General features: G+C 46.7%; 1 protein-coding gene across 7 annotated transcripts in view; it reads left to right on the top strand.

Annotated features, from left to right (window-relative positions):
• Positions 1–19,097, top strand: part of ABCC9 (ATP binding cassette subfamily C member 9) — a 176,238-nt gene that overhangs the window by 139,458 nt on the left and 17,683 nt on the right. For all 7 annotated transcript variants that reach the window (XM_063446650.1, XM_063446653.1, XM_063446652.1 and 4 more), the window contains 5 exons: positions 3,902–4,003; positions 4,151–4,271; positions 13,730–13,860; positions 14,438–14,516; positions 18,402–18,510. In XM_063446650.1, coding sequence (XP_063302720.1) covers positions 3,902–4,003; positions 4,151–4,271; positions 13,730–13,860; positions 14,438–14,516; positions 18,402–18,510 — 542 coding nt within the window. The remainder of the gene's footprint in view (positions 1–3,901; positions 4,004–4,150; positions 4,272–13,729; positions 13,861–14,437; positions 14,517–18,401; positions 18,511–19,097) is intronic.

The following is a 19,097-nucleotide window of genomic DNA, read 5'->3' as shown; positions in this document are numbered from 1 at the left end:
TAGGTGTGAGGTGGACAGTCTATATATTAGTTTAGGTGTGAGGTGGATAGTCTGTACATTACTTTAGGTGTGAGGTGGATAGTCTATATATTAGTTTAGGTGTGAGGTGGATAGTCTATACATTACTTTAGGTGTGAGGTGGACAGTCTATACATTACTTTAGGTGTGAGGTGGATAGTCTATACATTACTTTAGGTGTGAGGTGGACAGTCTATATATTAGTTTAGGTGTGAGGTGGATAGTCTGTACATTACTTTAGGTGTGAGGTGGATAGTCTATATATTAGTTTAGGTGTGAGGTGGATAGTCTATACATTACTTTAGGTGTGAGGTGGACAGTCTATACATTACTTTAGGTGTGAGGTGGACAGTCTATACATTACTTTAGGTGTGAGGTGGATAGTCTGTACATTACTTTGGGTGTGAGGTAAACAGTCTATACATTACTTTAGGTGTGAGGTGGATAGTCTGTACATTACTTTAGGTGTGAGGTGGACAGTCTATACATTACTTTAGGTGTGAGGTGGACAGTCTATACATTACTTTAGGTGTGAGGTGGACAGTCTATACATTACTTTAGGTGTGAGGTGGACAGTCTATACATTACTTTAGGTGTGAGGTGGACAGTCTATACATTACTTTAGGTGTGAGGTGGATAGTGTATACATTAGTTTAGGTGTGAGGTGGATAGTCTATACATTACTTTAGGTGTGAGGTGGACAGTCTATACATTACTTTAGGTGTGAGGTGGATAGTCTATACATTACTTTAGGTGTGAGGTGGACAGTCTATACATTACTTTAGGTGTGAGGTGGACAGTCTATACATTACTTTAGGTGTGAGGTGGACAGTCTATACATTACTTTAGGTGTGAGGTGGATAGTCTATACATTACTTTAGGTGTGAGGTGGATAGTCTATACATTACTTTAGGCGTGAGGTGGATAGTCTGTACATTACTTTAGGTGTGAGGTGGACAGTCTATCCATTACTTTAGGTGTGAGGTGGACAGTCTATCCATTACTTTAGGTGTGAGGTGGATAGTCTATACATTACTTTAGGTGTGAGGTGGACAGTCTATACATTACTTTAGGTGTGAGGTGGATAGTCTATACATTACTTTAGGCGTGAGGTGGATAGTCTGTACATTACTTTAGGTGTGAGGTGGACAGTATATACATTACTTTAGGTGTGAGGTGGATAGTCTATACATTACTTTAGGCGTGAGGTGGATAGTCTGTACATTACTTTAGGTGTGAGGTGGACAGTCTATCCATTACTTTAGGTGTGAGGTGGACAGTCTATCCATTACTTTAGGTGTGAGGTGGATAGTCTATACATTACTTTAGGTGTGAGGTGGACAGTCTATACATTACTTTAGGTGTGAGGTGGACAGTCTATACATTACTTTAGGTGTGAGGTGGACAGTCTATACATTACTTTAGGTGTGAGGTGGATAGTCTATACATTACTTTAGGTGTGAGGTGGATAGTCTGTACATTACTTTAGGTGTGAGGTGGACAGTCTATACATTACTTTAGGTGTGAGGTGGACAGTCTATACATTACTTTAGGTGTGAGGTGGACAGTCTATACATTACTTTAGGTGTGAGGTGGACAGTCTATACATTACTTTAGGTGTGAGGTGGACAGTCTATACATTACTTTAGGTGTGAGGTGGACAGTCTATACATTACTTTAGGTGTGAGGTGGACAGTCTATACATTACTTTAGGTGTGAGGTGGACAGTCTATACATTACTTTAGGTGTGAGGTGGACAGTCTATACATTATGTTAGGTGTGAGGTGGACAGTCTATACATTACTTTAGGTGTGAGTTGGACAGTCTATACATTATGTTAGGTGTGAGGTGGACAGTCTATACATTACTTTAGGTGTGAGGTGGACAGTCTATACATTATGTTAGGTGTGAGGTGGACAGTCTATACATTACTTTAGGTGTGAGGTGGATAGTCTATACATTACTTTAGGTGTGAGGTGGATAGTCTATACATTACTTTAGGTGTGAGGTGGATAGTCTATACATTACTTTAGGTGTGAGGTGGATAGTCTATACATTAGTTTAGGTGAGAGGTAGACAGTCTATACATTAGTTTAGGTGTGAGGTGGATAGTCTATACATTACTTTAGGTGTGAGGTGGATAGTCTATACATTACTTTAGGTGTGAGGTGGATAGTCTATACATTACTTTAGGTGTGAGGTGGATAGTCTATACATTACTTTAGGTGTGAGGTGGACAGTCTATACATTACTTTAGGTGTGAGGTAGACAGTCTATACATTAGTTTAGGTGTGAGGTGGATAGTCTATACATTACTTTAGGTGTGAGGTGGACAGTCTATACATTAGTTTAGGTGTGAGGTGGACAGTCTATACATTACTTTAGGTGTGAGGTGGACAGTCTATACATTACTTTAGGTGTGAGGTGGATAGTCTATACATTACTTTAGGTGTGAGGTGGATAGTCTATACATTACTTTAGGTGTGAGGTGGATAGTCTATACATTACTTTAGGTGTGAGGTGGATAGTCTATACATTACTTTAGGTGTGAGGTGGACAGTCTATACATTAGTTTAGGTGTGAGGTGGACAGTCTATACATTACTTTAGGTGTGAGGTGGACAGTCTATACATTACTTTAGGTGTGAGGTGGACAGTCTATACATTACTTTAGGTGTGAGGTGGATAGTCTATACATTACTTTAGGTGTGAGGTGGATAGTCTATACATTACTTTAGGTGTGAGGTGGATAGTCTATACATTACTTTAGGCGTGAGGTGGATAGTCTATACATTACTTTAGGTGTGAGGTGGATAGTCTATACATTACTTTAGGTGTGAGGTGGATAGTCTATACATTACTTTAGGTGTGAGGTGGATAGTCTGTACATTACTTTAGGTGTGAGGTGGATAGTCTGTACATTACTTTAGGTGTGAGGTGGATAGTCTATACATTACTTTAGGTGTGAGGTGGACAGTCTATACATTACTTTAGGTGTGAGGTGGACAGTCTATATATTAGTTTAGGTGTGAGGTGGACAGTCTATACATTACTTTAGGCGTGAGGTGGATAGTCTATACATTACTTTAGGTGTGAGATGGACAGTCTATACATTACTTTAGGTGTGAGGTGGACAGTCTATACATTACTTTAGGTGTGAGGTGGACAGTCTATACATTACTTTAGGTGTGAGGTGGACAGTCTATACATTACTTTAGGTGTGAGGTGGACAGTCTATACATTACTTTAGGTGTGAGGTGGATAGTCTGTACATTACTTTAGGTGTGAGGTGGATAGTCTGTACATTACTTTAGGTGTGAGGTGGATAGTCTATACATTACTTTAGGTGTGAGGTGGATATATACTATTTTAAGACTGATTTCGATTTAAGGGCCCACTTTGTAATACAATCACTTGGTAATGAGGGAGTTTTGTATTCTTGCTATTCGTGTGAATTAATGTTTAATAGATAAGATGGTGATAATGGCGATTGGACGCAGCACATCATGTTATCTCGTCTTTTTTGGACCCGGCAGCATGTTCCAGCCTTGTGTTAGTCGTAAGATAAAAGGTAGTTTTCCATTTGAAGTGGGAAACTAGAAAGGTTTGGAAAAAATGCTCCAAATCAGATTCAGTGAACAAATATTTACATAAAAAAAAAAAAAAGATTCTTTCAATATTTAATCTGAACGGGTCAAAAGCAGAGCACAGTGCTCATTGTTAACCCTTCATGTGCTAGGTGTTAATACTCTCCCTTCTCTTCCTAGGCAAACACAAACAATATAAAACCAGAGACATTGCGTTCCAATTATAATTACTATTAGGATTTTAAGAGGTCATTTTGTTAATATCATTCTCTTCTCTTGTTCCTTTCTCTAAATCAGGATTATTTAGGTGCTTGTATTGTGTTCACGGCCGCTGTGATATCCATTAAGTGGGGCCTCAGTGCTGGCGTTGCAGGTCTGGTCCTAACCTATGCGCTCACGGTACGTCCCCCACTGATCACAGAAACTGCATGTTCATTAGCCTAACACCAGGTAGAATGTTTTTATACAGTTTGTTAGGCTGTAATTCCATTAGACGGAATGCTGTGGGGAAGAATTCAATCAATTAACATTTTCCGATGTTCTCAGGTAACGAATTATTTGAACTGGGTGGTGAGAAGTTTGGCAGATTTGGAAGTACAGATTGGCGCAGTAAAGAAAGTCAACAGTTTCCTGAACATTGAATCCGAGAACTATGAGGGCACATTAGGTACCAGTAAAGTTTATTTAATTACGTTTCTATCTAATTAACCGATTTCTGTGCCAGGGCACATCGTGTTCATGATGGGTAATTTCAGATCTCACCCTGACCTTTTCTGTGCCTGGACCGTGGCCAATAGGTTGTTTTGGTTGAGTTCTTCCCATATAGTCACTGATCTGAAATGTGCACTTAAGAATAGTAAATATCACCAAACCCACTCCAGTTCTATAATCTGATCGATTCTTCTATCATGGAACAGCTGTAGATCTCGTGTCTGAAACGTGTCTTACCAGTTTGTAACAACCGCAGAAGTAGGAGAAACTTGTATGTGTGAAAACCAGTTATCACATTTATTGACAAAATGAATAAAAATAAATATGCTCATAAAATAAAAAAGAAAGTCCATGTTCAATGTGGCGTGCACTCCCTCCGGCATCCTCGATGTAAAACGGATATCCCACCTCTGACAATTTTCTAGCAATCAGACAGTCTCTTATACACTCAATTTCTTTATTTAATAGGAATATTTCTTTTTTTCTCAATAAACATCATAACTGTTTTTTACACATACAGGAGTTTCTCCTGTTTCTATGGCCACTGCGGTTGTTACAAACTGGCGAGACACATTTCAGAGACCTTCTGTCAGGATTACAGTATGATCCAGCACAGAGGACTGATAGGTAACGTGTATCGGACCTTAGAATGGCCGGACTAACGTACCAAAGAATAGTCAGGAATAGCCGAGGTCAAGGGATACAGAAAGAGACACAACGATAAGGAAAAGCCAGGAGTCAGGGATGCCAGAAAACAGGGAAGTCAAAAACAATGCCAGTCAAATAACCAGAATTACCAGAATCAATAACGCGTTCTCAGACAAACACAAGGGAAACCATGACAGGGCACTGAGCAGGATGAGAACTGGGCCTAAATACCCCGCCTGTGGATCTGATAGGCTGTAACCGGCCTTTGAACCCAGTTACCAGGTTCCTATTTGCATAATTGCTGCTCAGCACAAACCCTCCTGTGGATTGATTGCTGCTCGGCACAACTTTTCCTGTCAGAACAGTAAATTCCATTAATCACTTTTTTATAAGCGGATGAATTCCCAGGACCCCCATTCACATACCGCAGAGCAGGATTCCCAGGACCCCCATTCACATACTGCATAGCAGAATTCCCAGAACCCCCATTCACATACCGCATAGCAGGATTACCAGGACCCCCATTCACATACTGCATAGCAGGATTCCCAGGACCCCCATTCACATACCGCATAGCAGGATTCCGAGGACCGCCATTCACATACTGCGTAGCAGAATTCCCAGGACCCCCATTCACATACCGCGTAGCAGGATTCCCAGGACCCCCATTCACATACTGCGTAGCAGAATTCCCAGGACCCCCATTCAAATACTGCGCAGCAGGATTACCAGGACCCCCATTCACATACTGCGTAGCAGAATTCCCAGGACCCCCATTCACATACCGCGTAGCAGGATTACCAGGACCACCATTCACATACCGCATAGCAGGATTCCCAGGACCCCCATTCACATACTGCATAGCAGGATTCCCAGGACCCCCATTCTCATACTGCATAGCAGGATTACCAGGATCACCATTCACATACCGCATAGCAGGATTCCCAGGACCCCCATTCACATACTGCATAGCAGGATTCCCAGGACCCCCATTCACATACCGCATAGCAGAATTCCCAGGACCCCCATTCACATACCGCATAGCAGGATTCCCAGGACCCCCATTCACATACTGCATAGCAGGATTCCCAGGACCCCCATTCACATACCGCTTAACAGGATTACCAGGACCCCATTCACATACTGCATAGCAGGATTACCAGGACCCCCATTCACATACCGCATAGCAGGATTACCAGGACCACCATTCACATACCGCAGAGCAGGATTCCCAGGACCCACATTCACATACCGCAGAGCAGGATTCCCAGGACCCCCATTCACATACCGCATAGCAGGATTCTCCGGACCCCCATTCACATACTGCATAACAGGATTCCCAGGACCCTTATTCACATACCGCATAGCAGGATTACCAGGACCCCCATTCACACACTGCATAGCAGGATTCCCAGGACCCCCATTCACATACCGCATAGCAGGATTACCAGGACCCCCATTCACATACCGCATAGCAGGATTCCCAGGACCCCCATTCACATACCGCATAGCAGGATTCCCAGGACCCCCATTCACATACTGCATAGCAGGATTCCCAGGACCCCCATTCACATACCGCATAGCAGGATTCCCAGGACCCCCATTCACATACTGCATAGCAGGATTCCCAGGACCCCATTCACATACCGCATAGCAGGATTCTCCGGACCCCCATTCACATACTGCATAGCAGGATTCCCAGGACCCCCATTCACATACCGCTTAACAGGATTACCAGGACCCCATTCACATACTGCATAGCAGGATTCCCAGGACCCCCATTCACATACCGCATAGCAGGATTCCCAGGACCCCCATTCACACACTGCATAGCAGGATTCCCAGGACCCCCATTCACATACTGCATAGCAGGATTCCCAGGACCCCCATTCACACACTGCATAGCAGGATTCCCAGGATTCCCATTCACATAGTGCATAGCAGGATTCTCCGGACCCCCATTCACATACCGCATAGCAGGATTCCCAGGACCCCCATTCACATACCGCATAGCAGGATTACCAGGACCCCCATTCACACACTGCATAGCAGGATTCCCAGGACCCCCATTCACATACTGCATAACAGGATTCCCAGGACCCCCATTCACATACCGCATAGCAGGATTCCCAGGACCCCCATTCACATACCGCATAGCAGGATTCCCAGGACCCCATTCACATACCGCATAGCAGGATTACCAGGACCCCCATTCACATACCGCATAGCAGGATTCCCAGGACCCCCATTCACATACTGCATAGCAGGATTCCCAGGACCGCCATTCACATACTGCATAGCAGGATTCCCAGGACCCCCATTCACATACCGCATAGCAGGATTCCCAGGACCCCCATTCACATACCGCATAGCAGGATTACCAGGACCACCATTCACATACCGCAGAGCAGGATTCCCAGGACCCCCATTCACATACCGCATAGCAGGATTCTCCGGACCCCCATTCACATACTGCATAACAGGATTCCCAGGACCCCCATTCACATACCGCATAGCAGGATTACCAGGACCCCCATTCACACACTGCATAGCAGGATTCCCAGGACCCCCATTCACATACTGCATAACAGGATTCCCAGGACCCCCATTCACATACTGCATAGCAGGATTCCCAGGACCCCCATTCACATACCGCATAGCAGGATTCCCAGGACCCCCATTCACATACCGCATAGCAGGATTCCCAGGACCCCATTCACATACCGCATAGCAGGATTACCAGGACCCCCATTCACATACCGCATAGCAGGATTCCCAGGACCCCCATTCACATACTGCATAGCAGGATTCCCAGGACCCCCATTCACATACTGCATAGCAGGATTCCCAGGACCCCCATTCACATACCGCATAGCAGGATCCCCAGGACCCCATTCACATACCGCATAGCAGGATTCCCAGGACTCCCATTCACATACTGCATAGCAGGATTCCCAGGATTTTCATTCACATACTGCATAGCAGGATTCCCAGGATTCCCATTCGCATACTGCATAGCAGGATTCCCAGGACCCCCATTCACATACTGCATAGCAGGATTCCCATTCACATACCGCATAGCAGGATTACCAGGACCCCATTCACATACTGCATAGCAGGATTCCCAGACCCCCATTCACACACTGCAGAGCAGGATTCCCAGGACCCCCATTCACATACCGCATAGCAGGATTCTCCGGACCCCCATTCACACACTGCATAGCAGGATTCCCAGGACCCCCATTCACATACCGCATAGCAGGATTCCCAGGACCCCCATTCACATACTGCATAGCAGGATTCCCAGGACCCCCATTCACACACTGCATAGCAGGATTCCCAGGACCCCCATTCACATACTGCATAGCAGGATTCCCAGGATTCCCATTCACACACTGCATAGCAGGATTCCCAGACCCCCATTCACACACTGCAGAGCCGGATTCCCAGGACCCCCATTCACATACCGCATAGCAGGATTCCCAGGACCCCCATTCACATACCGCATAACAGGATTACCAGGACCCCATTCACATACCGCATAGCAGGATTCCCAGGACCTCCATTCACATACCGCATAGCAGGATTCCCAGGACCCCCATTCACATACCGCATAGCAGGATTCCCAGGACCCCCATTCACATACCGCATAGCAGGATTCCCAGGACCCCCATTCACATACTGCGTAGCAGAATTCCCAGGACCCCCATTCACATACCGCATAGCAGGATTCCCAGGATTCCCATTCAAATACTGCATAGCAGGATTCCCAGGACCCCCATTCACATACTGCATAGCAGGATTCCCAGACCCCCATTCACATACTGCATAGCAGGATTCCCAGGACCCCCATTCACACACTGCATAGCAGGATTCCCAGGACCCCCATTCACATACCGCAAAGCAGGATTCCCAGGACCCCCATTCACATACTGCATAGCAGGATTCCCAGACCCCCATTCACACACTGCATAGCAGGATTCCCAGGACCCCCATTCACATACCGCAAAGCAGGATTCCCAGGACCCCCATTCACATACTGCATTGCAGGATTCCCAGGACCCCCATTCACATACTGCATAGCAGGATTCCCAGGACCCCCATTCACATACCGCATAGCAGGATTCCCAGGACCCCCATTCACATACCGCATAGCAGGATTACCAGGACCACCATTCACATACCGCAGAGCAGGATTCCCAGGACCCCCATTCACATACCGCATAGCAGGATTCTCCGGACCCCCATTCACATACTGCATAACAGGATTCCCAGGACCCCCATTCACATACCGCATAGCAGGATTACCAGGACCCCCATTCACACACTGCATAGCAGGATTCCCAGGACCCCCATTCACATACCGCATAGCAGGATTCCCAGGACCCCCATTCACATACCGCATAGCAGGATTCCCAGGACCCCCATTCACATACCGCATAGTAGGATTCCCAGGACCCCCATTCACATACTGCATAGCAGGATTCCCAGGACCCCCATTCACATACCGCATAGCAGGATTCCCAGGACCCCCATTCACATACTGCATAGCAGGATTCCCAGGACCCCCATTCACATACCGCATAGCAGGATTCCCAGGACCCCATTCACATACCGCATAGCAGGATTCTCCGGACCCCCATTCACATACTGCATAGCAGGATTCCCAGGACCCCCATTCACATACCGCTTAACAGGATTACCAGGACCCCATTCACATACTGCATAGCAGGATTCCCAGGACCCCCATTCACATACCACATAGCAGGATTCCCAGGACCCCCATTCACACACTGCATAGCAGGATTCCCAGGACCCCCATTCACATACTGCATAGCAGGATTCCCAGGACCCCCATTCACATACCGCATAGCAGGATTCCCAGGACCCCCATTCACATACCGCATAGCAGGATTCCTAGGACCCCCATTCACATACCGCATAGCAGGATTCCCAGGACCCCATTCACATACCGCATAGCAGGATTCCCAGGACCCCCATTCACATACTGCATAGCAGGATTCCCAGACCCCCATTCACATACTGCATAGCAGGATTCCCAGGACCCCCATTCACACACTGCATAGCAGGATTCCCAGGACCCCCATTCACATACCGCAAAGCAGGATTCCCAGGACCCCCATTCACATACTGCATAGCAGGATTCCCAGACCCCCATTCACACACTGCATAGCAGGATTCCCAGGACCCCCATTCACATACCGCAAAGCAGGATTCCCAGGACCCCCATTCACATACTGCATAGCAGGATTCCCAGGACCCCCATTCACATACTGCATAGCAGGATTCCCAGGACCCCCATTCACATACCGCATAGCAGGATTCCCAGGACCCCCATTCACATACCGCATAGCAGGATTACCAGGACCACCATTCACATACCGCAGAGCAGGATTCCCAGGACCCCCATTCACATACCGCATAGCAGGATTCTCCGGACCCCCATTCACATACTGCATAACAGGATTCCCAGGACCCCCATTCACATACCGCATAGCAGGATTACCAGGACCCCCATTCACACACTGCATAGCAGGATTCCCAGGACCCCCATTCACATACCGCATAGCAGGATTCCCAGGACCCCCATTCACATACCGCATAGCAGGATTCCCAGGACCCCCATTCACATACCGCATAGTAGGATTCCCAGGACCCCCATTCACATACTGCATAGCAGGATTCCCAGGACCCCCATTCACATACCGCATAGCAGGATTCCCAGGACCCCCATTCACATACTGCATAGCAGGATTCCCAGGACCCCCATTCACATACCGCATAGCAGGATTCCCAGGACCCCATTCACATACCGCATAGCAGGATTCTCCGGACCCCCATTCACATACTGCATAGCAGGATTCCCAGGACCCCCATTCACATACCGCTTAACAGGATTACCAGGACCCCATTCACATACTGCATAGCAGGATTCCCAGGACCCCCATTCACATACCACATAGCAGGATTCCCAGGACCCCCATTCACACACTGCATAGCAGGATTCCCAGGACCCCCATTCACATACTGCATAGCAGGATTCCCAGGACCCCCATTCACACACTGCATAGCAGGATTCCCAGGATTCCCATTCACATAGTGCATAGCAGGATTCTCCGGACCCCCATTCACATACCGCATAGCAGGATTCCCAGGACCCCCATTCACATACCGCATAGCAGGATAACCAGGACCCCCATTCACACACTGCATAGCAGGATTCCCAGGACCCCCATTCACATACTGCATAACAGGATTCCCAGGACCCCCATTCACATACCGCATAGCAGGATTCCCAGGAACCCCATTCACATACCGCATAGCAGGATTCCTAGGACCCCCATTCACATACCGCATAGCAGGATTCCCAGGACCCCATTCACATACCGCATAGCAGGATTACCAGGACCCCCATTCACATACCGCATAGCAGGATTCCCAGGACCCCCATTCACATACTGCATAGCAGGATTCCCAGGACCCCCATTCACATACCGCATAGCAGGATTCCCAGGACCCCCATTCACATACCGCATAGCAGGATCCCCAGGACCCCATTCACATACCGCATAGCAGGATTCGCAGGACCCCCATTCACATACTGCATAGCAGGATTCCCAGGACTCCCATTCACATACTGCATAGCAGGATTCCCAGGATTTTCATTCACATACTGCATAGCAGGATTCCCAGGATTCCCATTCGCATACTGCATAGCAGGATTCCCAGGACCCCCATTCACATACTGCATAGCAGGATTCCCATTCACATACCGCATAGCAGGATTACCAGGACCCCATTCACATACTGCATAGCAGGATTCCCAGACCCCCATTCACACACTGCAGAGCAGGATTCCCAGGACCCCCATTCACATACCGCATAGCAGGATTCTCCGGACCCCCATTCACACACTGCATAGCAGGATTCCCAGGACCCCCATTCACATACCGCATAGCAGGATTCCCAGGACCCCCATTCACATACTGCATAGCAGGATTCCCAGGATTCCCATTCACACACTGCATAGCAGGATTCCCAGGACCCCCATTCACATACTGCATAGCAGGATTCACAGGATTCCCATTCACACACTGCATAGCAGGATTCCCAGACCCCCATTCACACACTGCAGAGCCGGATTCCCAGGACCCCCATTCACATACCGCATAGCAGGATTCCCAGGACCCCCATTCACATACCGCATAACAGGATTACCAGGACCCCATTCACATACCGCATAGCAGGATTCCCAGGACCTCCATTCACATACCGCATAGCAGGATTCCCAGGACCCCCATTCACATACCGCATAGCAGGATTCCCAGGACCCCCATTCACATACCGCATAGCAGGATTCCCAGGACCCCCATTCACATACTGCGTAGCAGAATTCCCAGGACCCCCATTCACATACCGCATAGCAGGATTCCCAGGATTCCCATTCACATACTGCATAGCAGGATTCACAGGACCCCCATTCACATACTGCATAGCAGGATTCCCAGACCCCCATTCACACACTGCAAAGCAGGATTCCCAGGACCCCCATTCACATACTGCATAGCAGGATTCCCAGACCCCCATTCACACACTGCATAGCAGGATTCCCAGGACCCCCATTCACATACCGCATAGCAGGATTCCCAGGTCCCCCATTCACATACCGCATAGCAGGATTACCAGGACACCCATTCACACACTGCAGAGCAGTATTCCCAGGATTCCCGATCACATACCGCATAGCAGGATTCCCAGGACCCCCATTCACATACCGCATAGCAGGATTACCAGGACCCCCATTCACATACTGCATAGCAGGATTACCAGGACCCCCATTCACATACTGCATAACAGGATTCCCAGGACCCCCATTCACATACCGCATAGCAGGATTACCAGGACCCCATTCACATACCGCATAGCAGGATTACCAGGACCCCCATTCACATACCGCATAGCAGGATTCCCAGGACCCCCATTCACATACTGCATAGCAGGATTCCCAGGATTCCCATTCACATACCGCATAGCAGGATTCCCAGGACCCCCATTCACATACCGCGTAGCAGGATTCCCAGGACCCCCATTCACATACCGCATAGCAGGATTCCCAGGACCCCCATTCACATACCGCATAGCAGGATTCCCAGGAACCCCCATTCACATACCGCAGAGCAGGATTCCCAGGACAGCCATTCACATACCGCATAGCAGGATTACCAGGACCCCCATTCACACACTGCATAGCAGGATTCCCAGGACCCCCATTCACATACCGCATAGCAGGATTCCCAGGACCCCCATTCACATACCGCATAGCAGGATTCCCAGGACCCCCATTCACATACTGCATAGCAGGATTCCCAGGACCCCCATTCACATACTGCATAGCAGGATTCCCAGGACTCCCATTCACATACTGCATAGCAGAATTCCAAGGTGGTTTTAACACTAGGGTCTGGAATACATGTTTGTGTTCCTGACCCTATAGTGTTACTTTAATATTTTTTTATAGACGTTTCAAATGGTTTAATATTATAAAAAAAACATTTTATATGTTTTTTTTAATATGGTACATTTTATCATATTTTATATACTTTAAAATTTGTAAAAAATAATTTACAAAGTTTATCCAACAATATGACTTCACTTATCCAACAATATTAAATTGAGGACATTATGTATAATTGGTGACAAGGTAGATTAATACTGAACCTGTCTCTGGTTTCAATGTAATTTCAGATACACAGCAGGTTCCGGAGGATTGGCCCAAAGACGGGGAAATAAAGATAAGCGACTTGTGCGTCAGATACGAGACTAACCTCAAACCAGTCCTGAAACACGTGAAGGCGTATATTAAACCTGGACAGAAGGTACCGCCCACCTCTTCTCTGCTAATTATGGGGCATGAGATAACAAGGGCAAGCAAAATATAGTGATAATTAATGTTTTAATCAAAATAATTAGTACTCTCTATCAAAAAAATATAACTATGCTCTATGGGAATCCTGCTGTGCTGTGTGTGAGTGGGGTCTTGGGAATCCTGCTCTGTTGTATGTGAGTGGGGTCTTGGGAATCCTGCTCTGTTGTATGCGAGTGGGGTCTTGGGAATCCTGCTCTGTTGTATGTGAGTGGGGTTTTGGGAATCCTGCTCTGTCGTACAGTGTGTATTACTGTGTGCCATTTGGCACGGCAGCTTAGCGTGTTCTCACAGTGCCCACTCTCGTTACCTTACTGATTGATATCCCCTCACCCATGCTGACATGCGATACCATGATATTATGAATTGTATTCACTAAACACTGATTGTGGAGAATTGGAAAATTCAGGCCGCTTAGTGAATAAACCCCTGTTGTGATTTGTGAAACACCTAAATATAAGTAAAGGGGACTTTTTATATTGTGTATTGTATGTATTTTATATTTATTTATTTTGTACTGTTTGTATCAGGTCGGTATCTGCGGACGGACCGGGAGTGGTAAATCCTCACTATCTCTGGCGTTTTTCAAAATGGTGGATATATTCGACGGTGAGAAAATAATTATGCAAAACCTATAGAATTCAGGCGGGAGTCATAGGGAATTCAGGCGGGAGTCACGGGGAACTCAGAGGGGAGACACCAATAAATCAGGCGGGAGTCAGAGAGAAATCAGGCGGGAGTCAGAGAGAAATCAGCGGGAGTCAGAGAGAAATCAGCGGGAGTCAGAGAGAAATCAGGCGGGAGTCAGAGAGAAATCAGACGGGAGTCAGAGAGAAATCAGACGGGAGTCAGAGAGAAATCAGACGGGAGTCAGAGAGAAATCAGACGGGAGTCATAGGGAATTCAGGCGGGAGTCACGGGGAACTCAGAGGGGAGACACCAATAAATCAGCGGGAGTCAGAGAGAAATCAGCGGGAGTCAGAGAGAAATCAGGCGGGAGTCAGAGATAAATCAGGCGGGAGTCAGAGAGAAATCAGGCGGGAGTCAGAGAGAAATCAGTCGGGAGTCAGAGAGAAATCAGACGGGAGTCAGAGAGAAATCAGACGGGAGTCAGAGAGAAATCAGGTGGGAGACACCGAGAAATCAGGCGGGAGTCATAGAGAAATCAGACGGGAGTCAGAGAGAAATCAGGTAACTGGTGTTAAAGTGGGGAAAAAGTAGTCACATCCAGATAATGTATTTCTTAATAGTGGTGCTGCTGTAATTATGAAAGGTGTTTTTGCAAAATACGCATTAAAGAAACACTATAGGGTCAGGGGTGTTTAGTGTTTAACCCCTTAAGGACACATGACATGTGTGACATGTCATGATTCCCTTTTATTCCAGAAGTTTGGTCCTTAAGGGGTTAATCCACCATTTAGGTGGCTTGCCCTACTTAGCCCAGGGCCGGATTAACATAGGGGCTGATGGAGCTGTAGCTCCAGGCCAATGGCATAGGCCCATTGATTTAAATTGTGTTTAAATACCTGCAATACAAATGTCTGTCTCAGTATAAACAGAGATTATTCTGCAATACCAGCGCTGGCCAGTAGAGGTCCCTGTTTGTGTGGAGAGAGGCACTCTCTACTCACTGATCCGCGGGGGAGCAGCTATGCACAGAGAGTCCAGCCAGCAGTTTCGAGCCTGCGAGACATGTGGACGGTGAGACATTGGGACACTGGGAGACATAGGGACACTGGGGAACATGGGGACCCTGAGACACTAGGGACACAATGGCCCCATGTCTCACAGCCAGTGTCCCTAGTGTTTCAGTGTCCCCGTGTCTCCCAGTGTCCCTGGTGTCTCTCAGTGTCCCCATGTCTCCCAGTGTGCCTGGTGTCTCTCAGTGTCCCTAGTGTCTGTGTCCCTAGTCTTCCAGAGTGCCCTAGTCAGTCTTCCAGAGTGCCCTAGTCTCTGTGTCCCCAATGTCTCTCCCAGTGTCTTAGTGTCCCCAAGTCTTACAGTTTCCCAATGTCTCTAAGTGTCCCCTAGTGTCCTAGTGACATTGGGACACTGGGAGACATGGGGACACAGACTCTAATGGACACTGGGAGACATGGGGATACAAACACTAGGGGACACTGGGAGACATGGGGACACGGGGACACTGAGAGACATGGAAACACTGGGGGACACATGGAGACATGGGGACACTGGGCGACTTTGAGACTTGGGAGATATGGGGCATTCCCAGTGTCCCCATGTCTCTCAGCCAGTTTCCCTAGCATCTCAATATCCCCATGTCTCCCAGTGTCCCTGGTGTCTCTCAGTGTCCGTAGTGTGCCACTGTCCCTAGAGTCTGTGTTTCCTAGTCTCCCAAAGTTCCCTAGTCTCTCAGTGTCTCAGTGTCCCAATGTCTCCCAGTGTCCCCATGTCTCCTAGTGTCTCAGTGTCCCCTAGTATAAAAGAAAAAATTTCAGCACTCACTGTGATAGATTTAAACAGGTTTATTGGACACCACAACATTTTAACCTGTACCCAGGTCTTATTAAGTCTCCAGTGTCCCCTATGTATCCCAGTGTCCCCTATGTATCACAGTGTCCCCTATGCATCAGACTGTCTCAGTGCCCCATGTCTCCCAGTGTCTCTGTGTCTGTAGTGTCTCAGTGTCCTTAGTGTCTCAGTGTCCCCTAGTCTTTCAGAATACCCCAGTCTCCCAGTGTCCCCATGTCTCACAGTGCCCCCAAGTGTCCCAGTGTCTCCTAGTATAAAATAAAAAAATAAAATTGGACACTGCAACGTTTTGACCTGTACCCAGGTTATTATCAAGTCTCCAGTGTCCCCTATATATCACAGTGTCTCAGTGCCCCATGTCGCGCAGTGTCCCACCCTTTTACCCCATCCATAGACTTCCTGCTTTACTGGACACTGCTGTCAGGGGGATTTACTTGAAAGATGAAAGCGTGCGATTAGCATAGGGTATGTGTTTTCTCATAGCTGCATCTTATGAGTTTCCCTCCAGCACCATCTCCATCAGATACATGACGCTTAGGAGGTAGGACTGTTTTAGTATTTTTGGTCAATAAGATTTTGTAATTAGGCCCCATCATAATTATCCGCACCAGGCCCACTGGGCTCTTAATCTGGCCTTGACTTAGCCCCTTTAGAAAATGTTAAAATTCACCTAATTTCCGCCGATGTTAGCACCGCCCCTGATCCGCCTGCTAAGTGACATCTTTAGAATTTCCGATTTTTAGCCAATCCAATGCTTTCCCATAGGGTTCCTATGGGACCTGAATTCAGCAAGCTGGCGGGATGGGGGTGAGGCCAAATGCCATTTTGGCCAATCAGCACCACCACATGAAGATGTATTGAATCAATGCATCTCTATGAGAAGATGTCAACGTCTCCATGCAGAGACACTGAATGGCAGTGCTGCCAACTGTGCAGCACTACCCCAGGAAGCACCTCCAGTGGCCATCTGAGGAGTGGCCAGTGGAGGTATCCCTAGGGGGCAATGAAAACACTGCATTTTCTCTGAAAAGGCAGTGTTTGCATGAAAATGCCTAGAGGCAATGATTATTTTTACCAAAACAACTACATTAAGCTGTAGTTTTTCTGATGACTATAGTGTCCCTTTAAAGTAACAGCACACACAAAAATATAGTATAAAATATTATACGGCTGCGTAACATCACCAGTATTATCAAATAAATGTGCGGATTTTGTCATCTGTTTGCTAAGATAGAAGATTTTACGTATCCAGGTTGGAGTCTGATGTTTGTTGATATTCAGGTGAAATTGTATTTTGTCAGATCCTGCTGGCTCTATATTCTGTGTTCTTATATAATACGGAAACATGTAAGTATCGAAAGAAGATCTATGATTAAAAGTTTGTGGTAGGGCCCCTCAACATAGAGTCCAGCTTTAACATGATCTGTTAATTGCAGAGTTTTAAATAGGAGCCACAATCATCTAATTAAACATATTAGATAGCAAGTCCCCTATAGAGTGCGGCAAATTCCACCCGTTTCAGTGAATGAATCGTGTTTTTATACCTTTCATTTCTTTAAATAATTTCCTTCTACTCAACAAGCACGGATTCCCTAAAAAGAAGACATTGGGTTCGATGGCGATATTTTACACCCAGAGACAGAGGGGGAGGTGGGGGGAGAATTAAAAGGAAACAACTCTCTGCTATGTTTAGGTTCGCAGCTGGAAAGGCCATCCTTTAGCAGTCCTGTCACAATAGTTATGATTAGATTATAAATAAGTGAAAGTGACTCAATTTGAGGGCGATTTTGTTATCTGTAAGACAGATCTTTTATTGCACGTCTGGTTATAATAAATGTACCGTCTGGTTTATAAATCTGTTCCGTAAAGTAGCAATTGATCGCGCATTAAGCACCGCGATGTTTATCAGAAAAAAGGTTCTACAGAGGCTGAAACGTGTAAAATTAACTTTGTTTGCTAGAAATGAGCGCTCCTCATATATTTCTCTTGTTTCACGTACAGGGAAAATAGTCATTGATGGGATTGACATCTCCAAACTTCCTTTGCATACGCTACGTTCCAGACTGTCAATCATTCTCCAAGATCCTGTGCTGTTCAGCGGCTCCATCAGGTGCGTTACCGCACTGCCGTCTAACCTGGAAAACCTCATTGATCTCGTTCCATTTCTTGCTGTTATATGAATGGGCATAGAAAGCGCAGAATCATGACATTTGCAACGTTTTAGAGTAATTCTCCAAGCACCATAACCACTCCAGCGCGATGTAGTGGTGGTGGTGCCAGGAGTGCCATGGAGTCCTCTATTGTGAGAAGTGAGATGAAAACCAGTTGTAAAAATTTAGTTCAAACTAACTGAATTGGAAAAGCACTGCTCCTTATCTGTTGTGGAGTAAACATTTCATCTCGCCACCTCTTACTGTTTAGGGAATAAATAAGCTTTAATTAATCACAATGTGTTTTGTCACAGTTTGAAGTGTGAAGCGTTAATATTAGCGTTTGGGAACAGATTCAGGATAAACGCACTCTCGGTTTAAAGGCACAGTGTTTACAGTGTTTACACTGTGTGCATGAGAGATAGTTTCACCACAAAACAATGCAGGTCACTAATGTGCACGTAACCGTCTGTCTGTCTTTTACTAATATAACAGGAATGTGATGCTGACGTCATAAACAAGGTGTTTTACATACACAGACCCTGAC

Source organism: Pelobates fuscus, chromosome 3, assembly GCF_036172605.1.
Source record: "Pelobates fuscus isolate aPelFus1 chromosome 3, aPelFus1.pri, whole genome shotgun sequence".
Taxonomy (NCBI): Eukaryota; Metazoa; Chordata; class Amphibia; order Anura; family Pelobatidae; genus Pelobates; species Pelobates fuscus.
The sequence above is the reverse complement of the archived record's forward strand: the minus strand, read 5'-3'. Positions and strand labels throughout refer to the sequence as shown.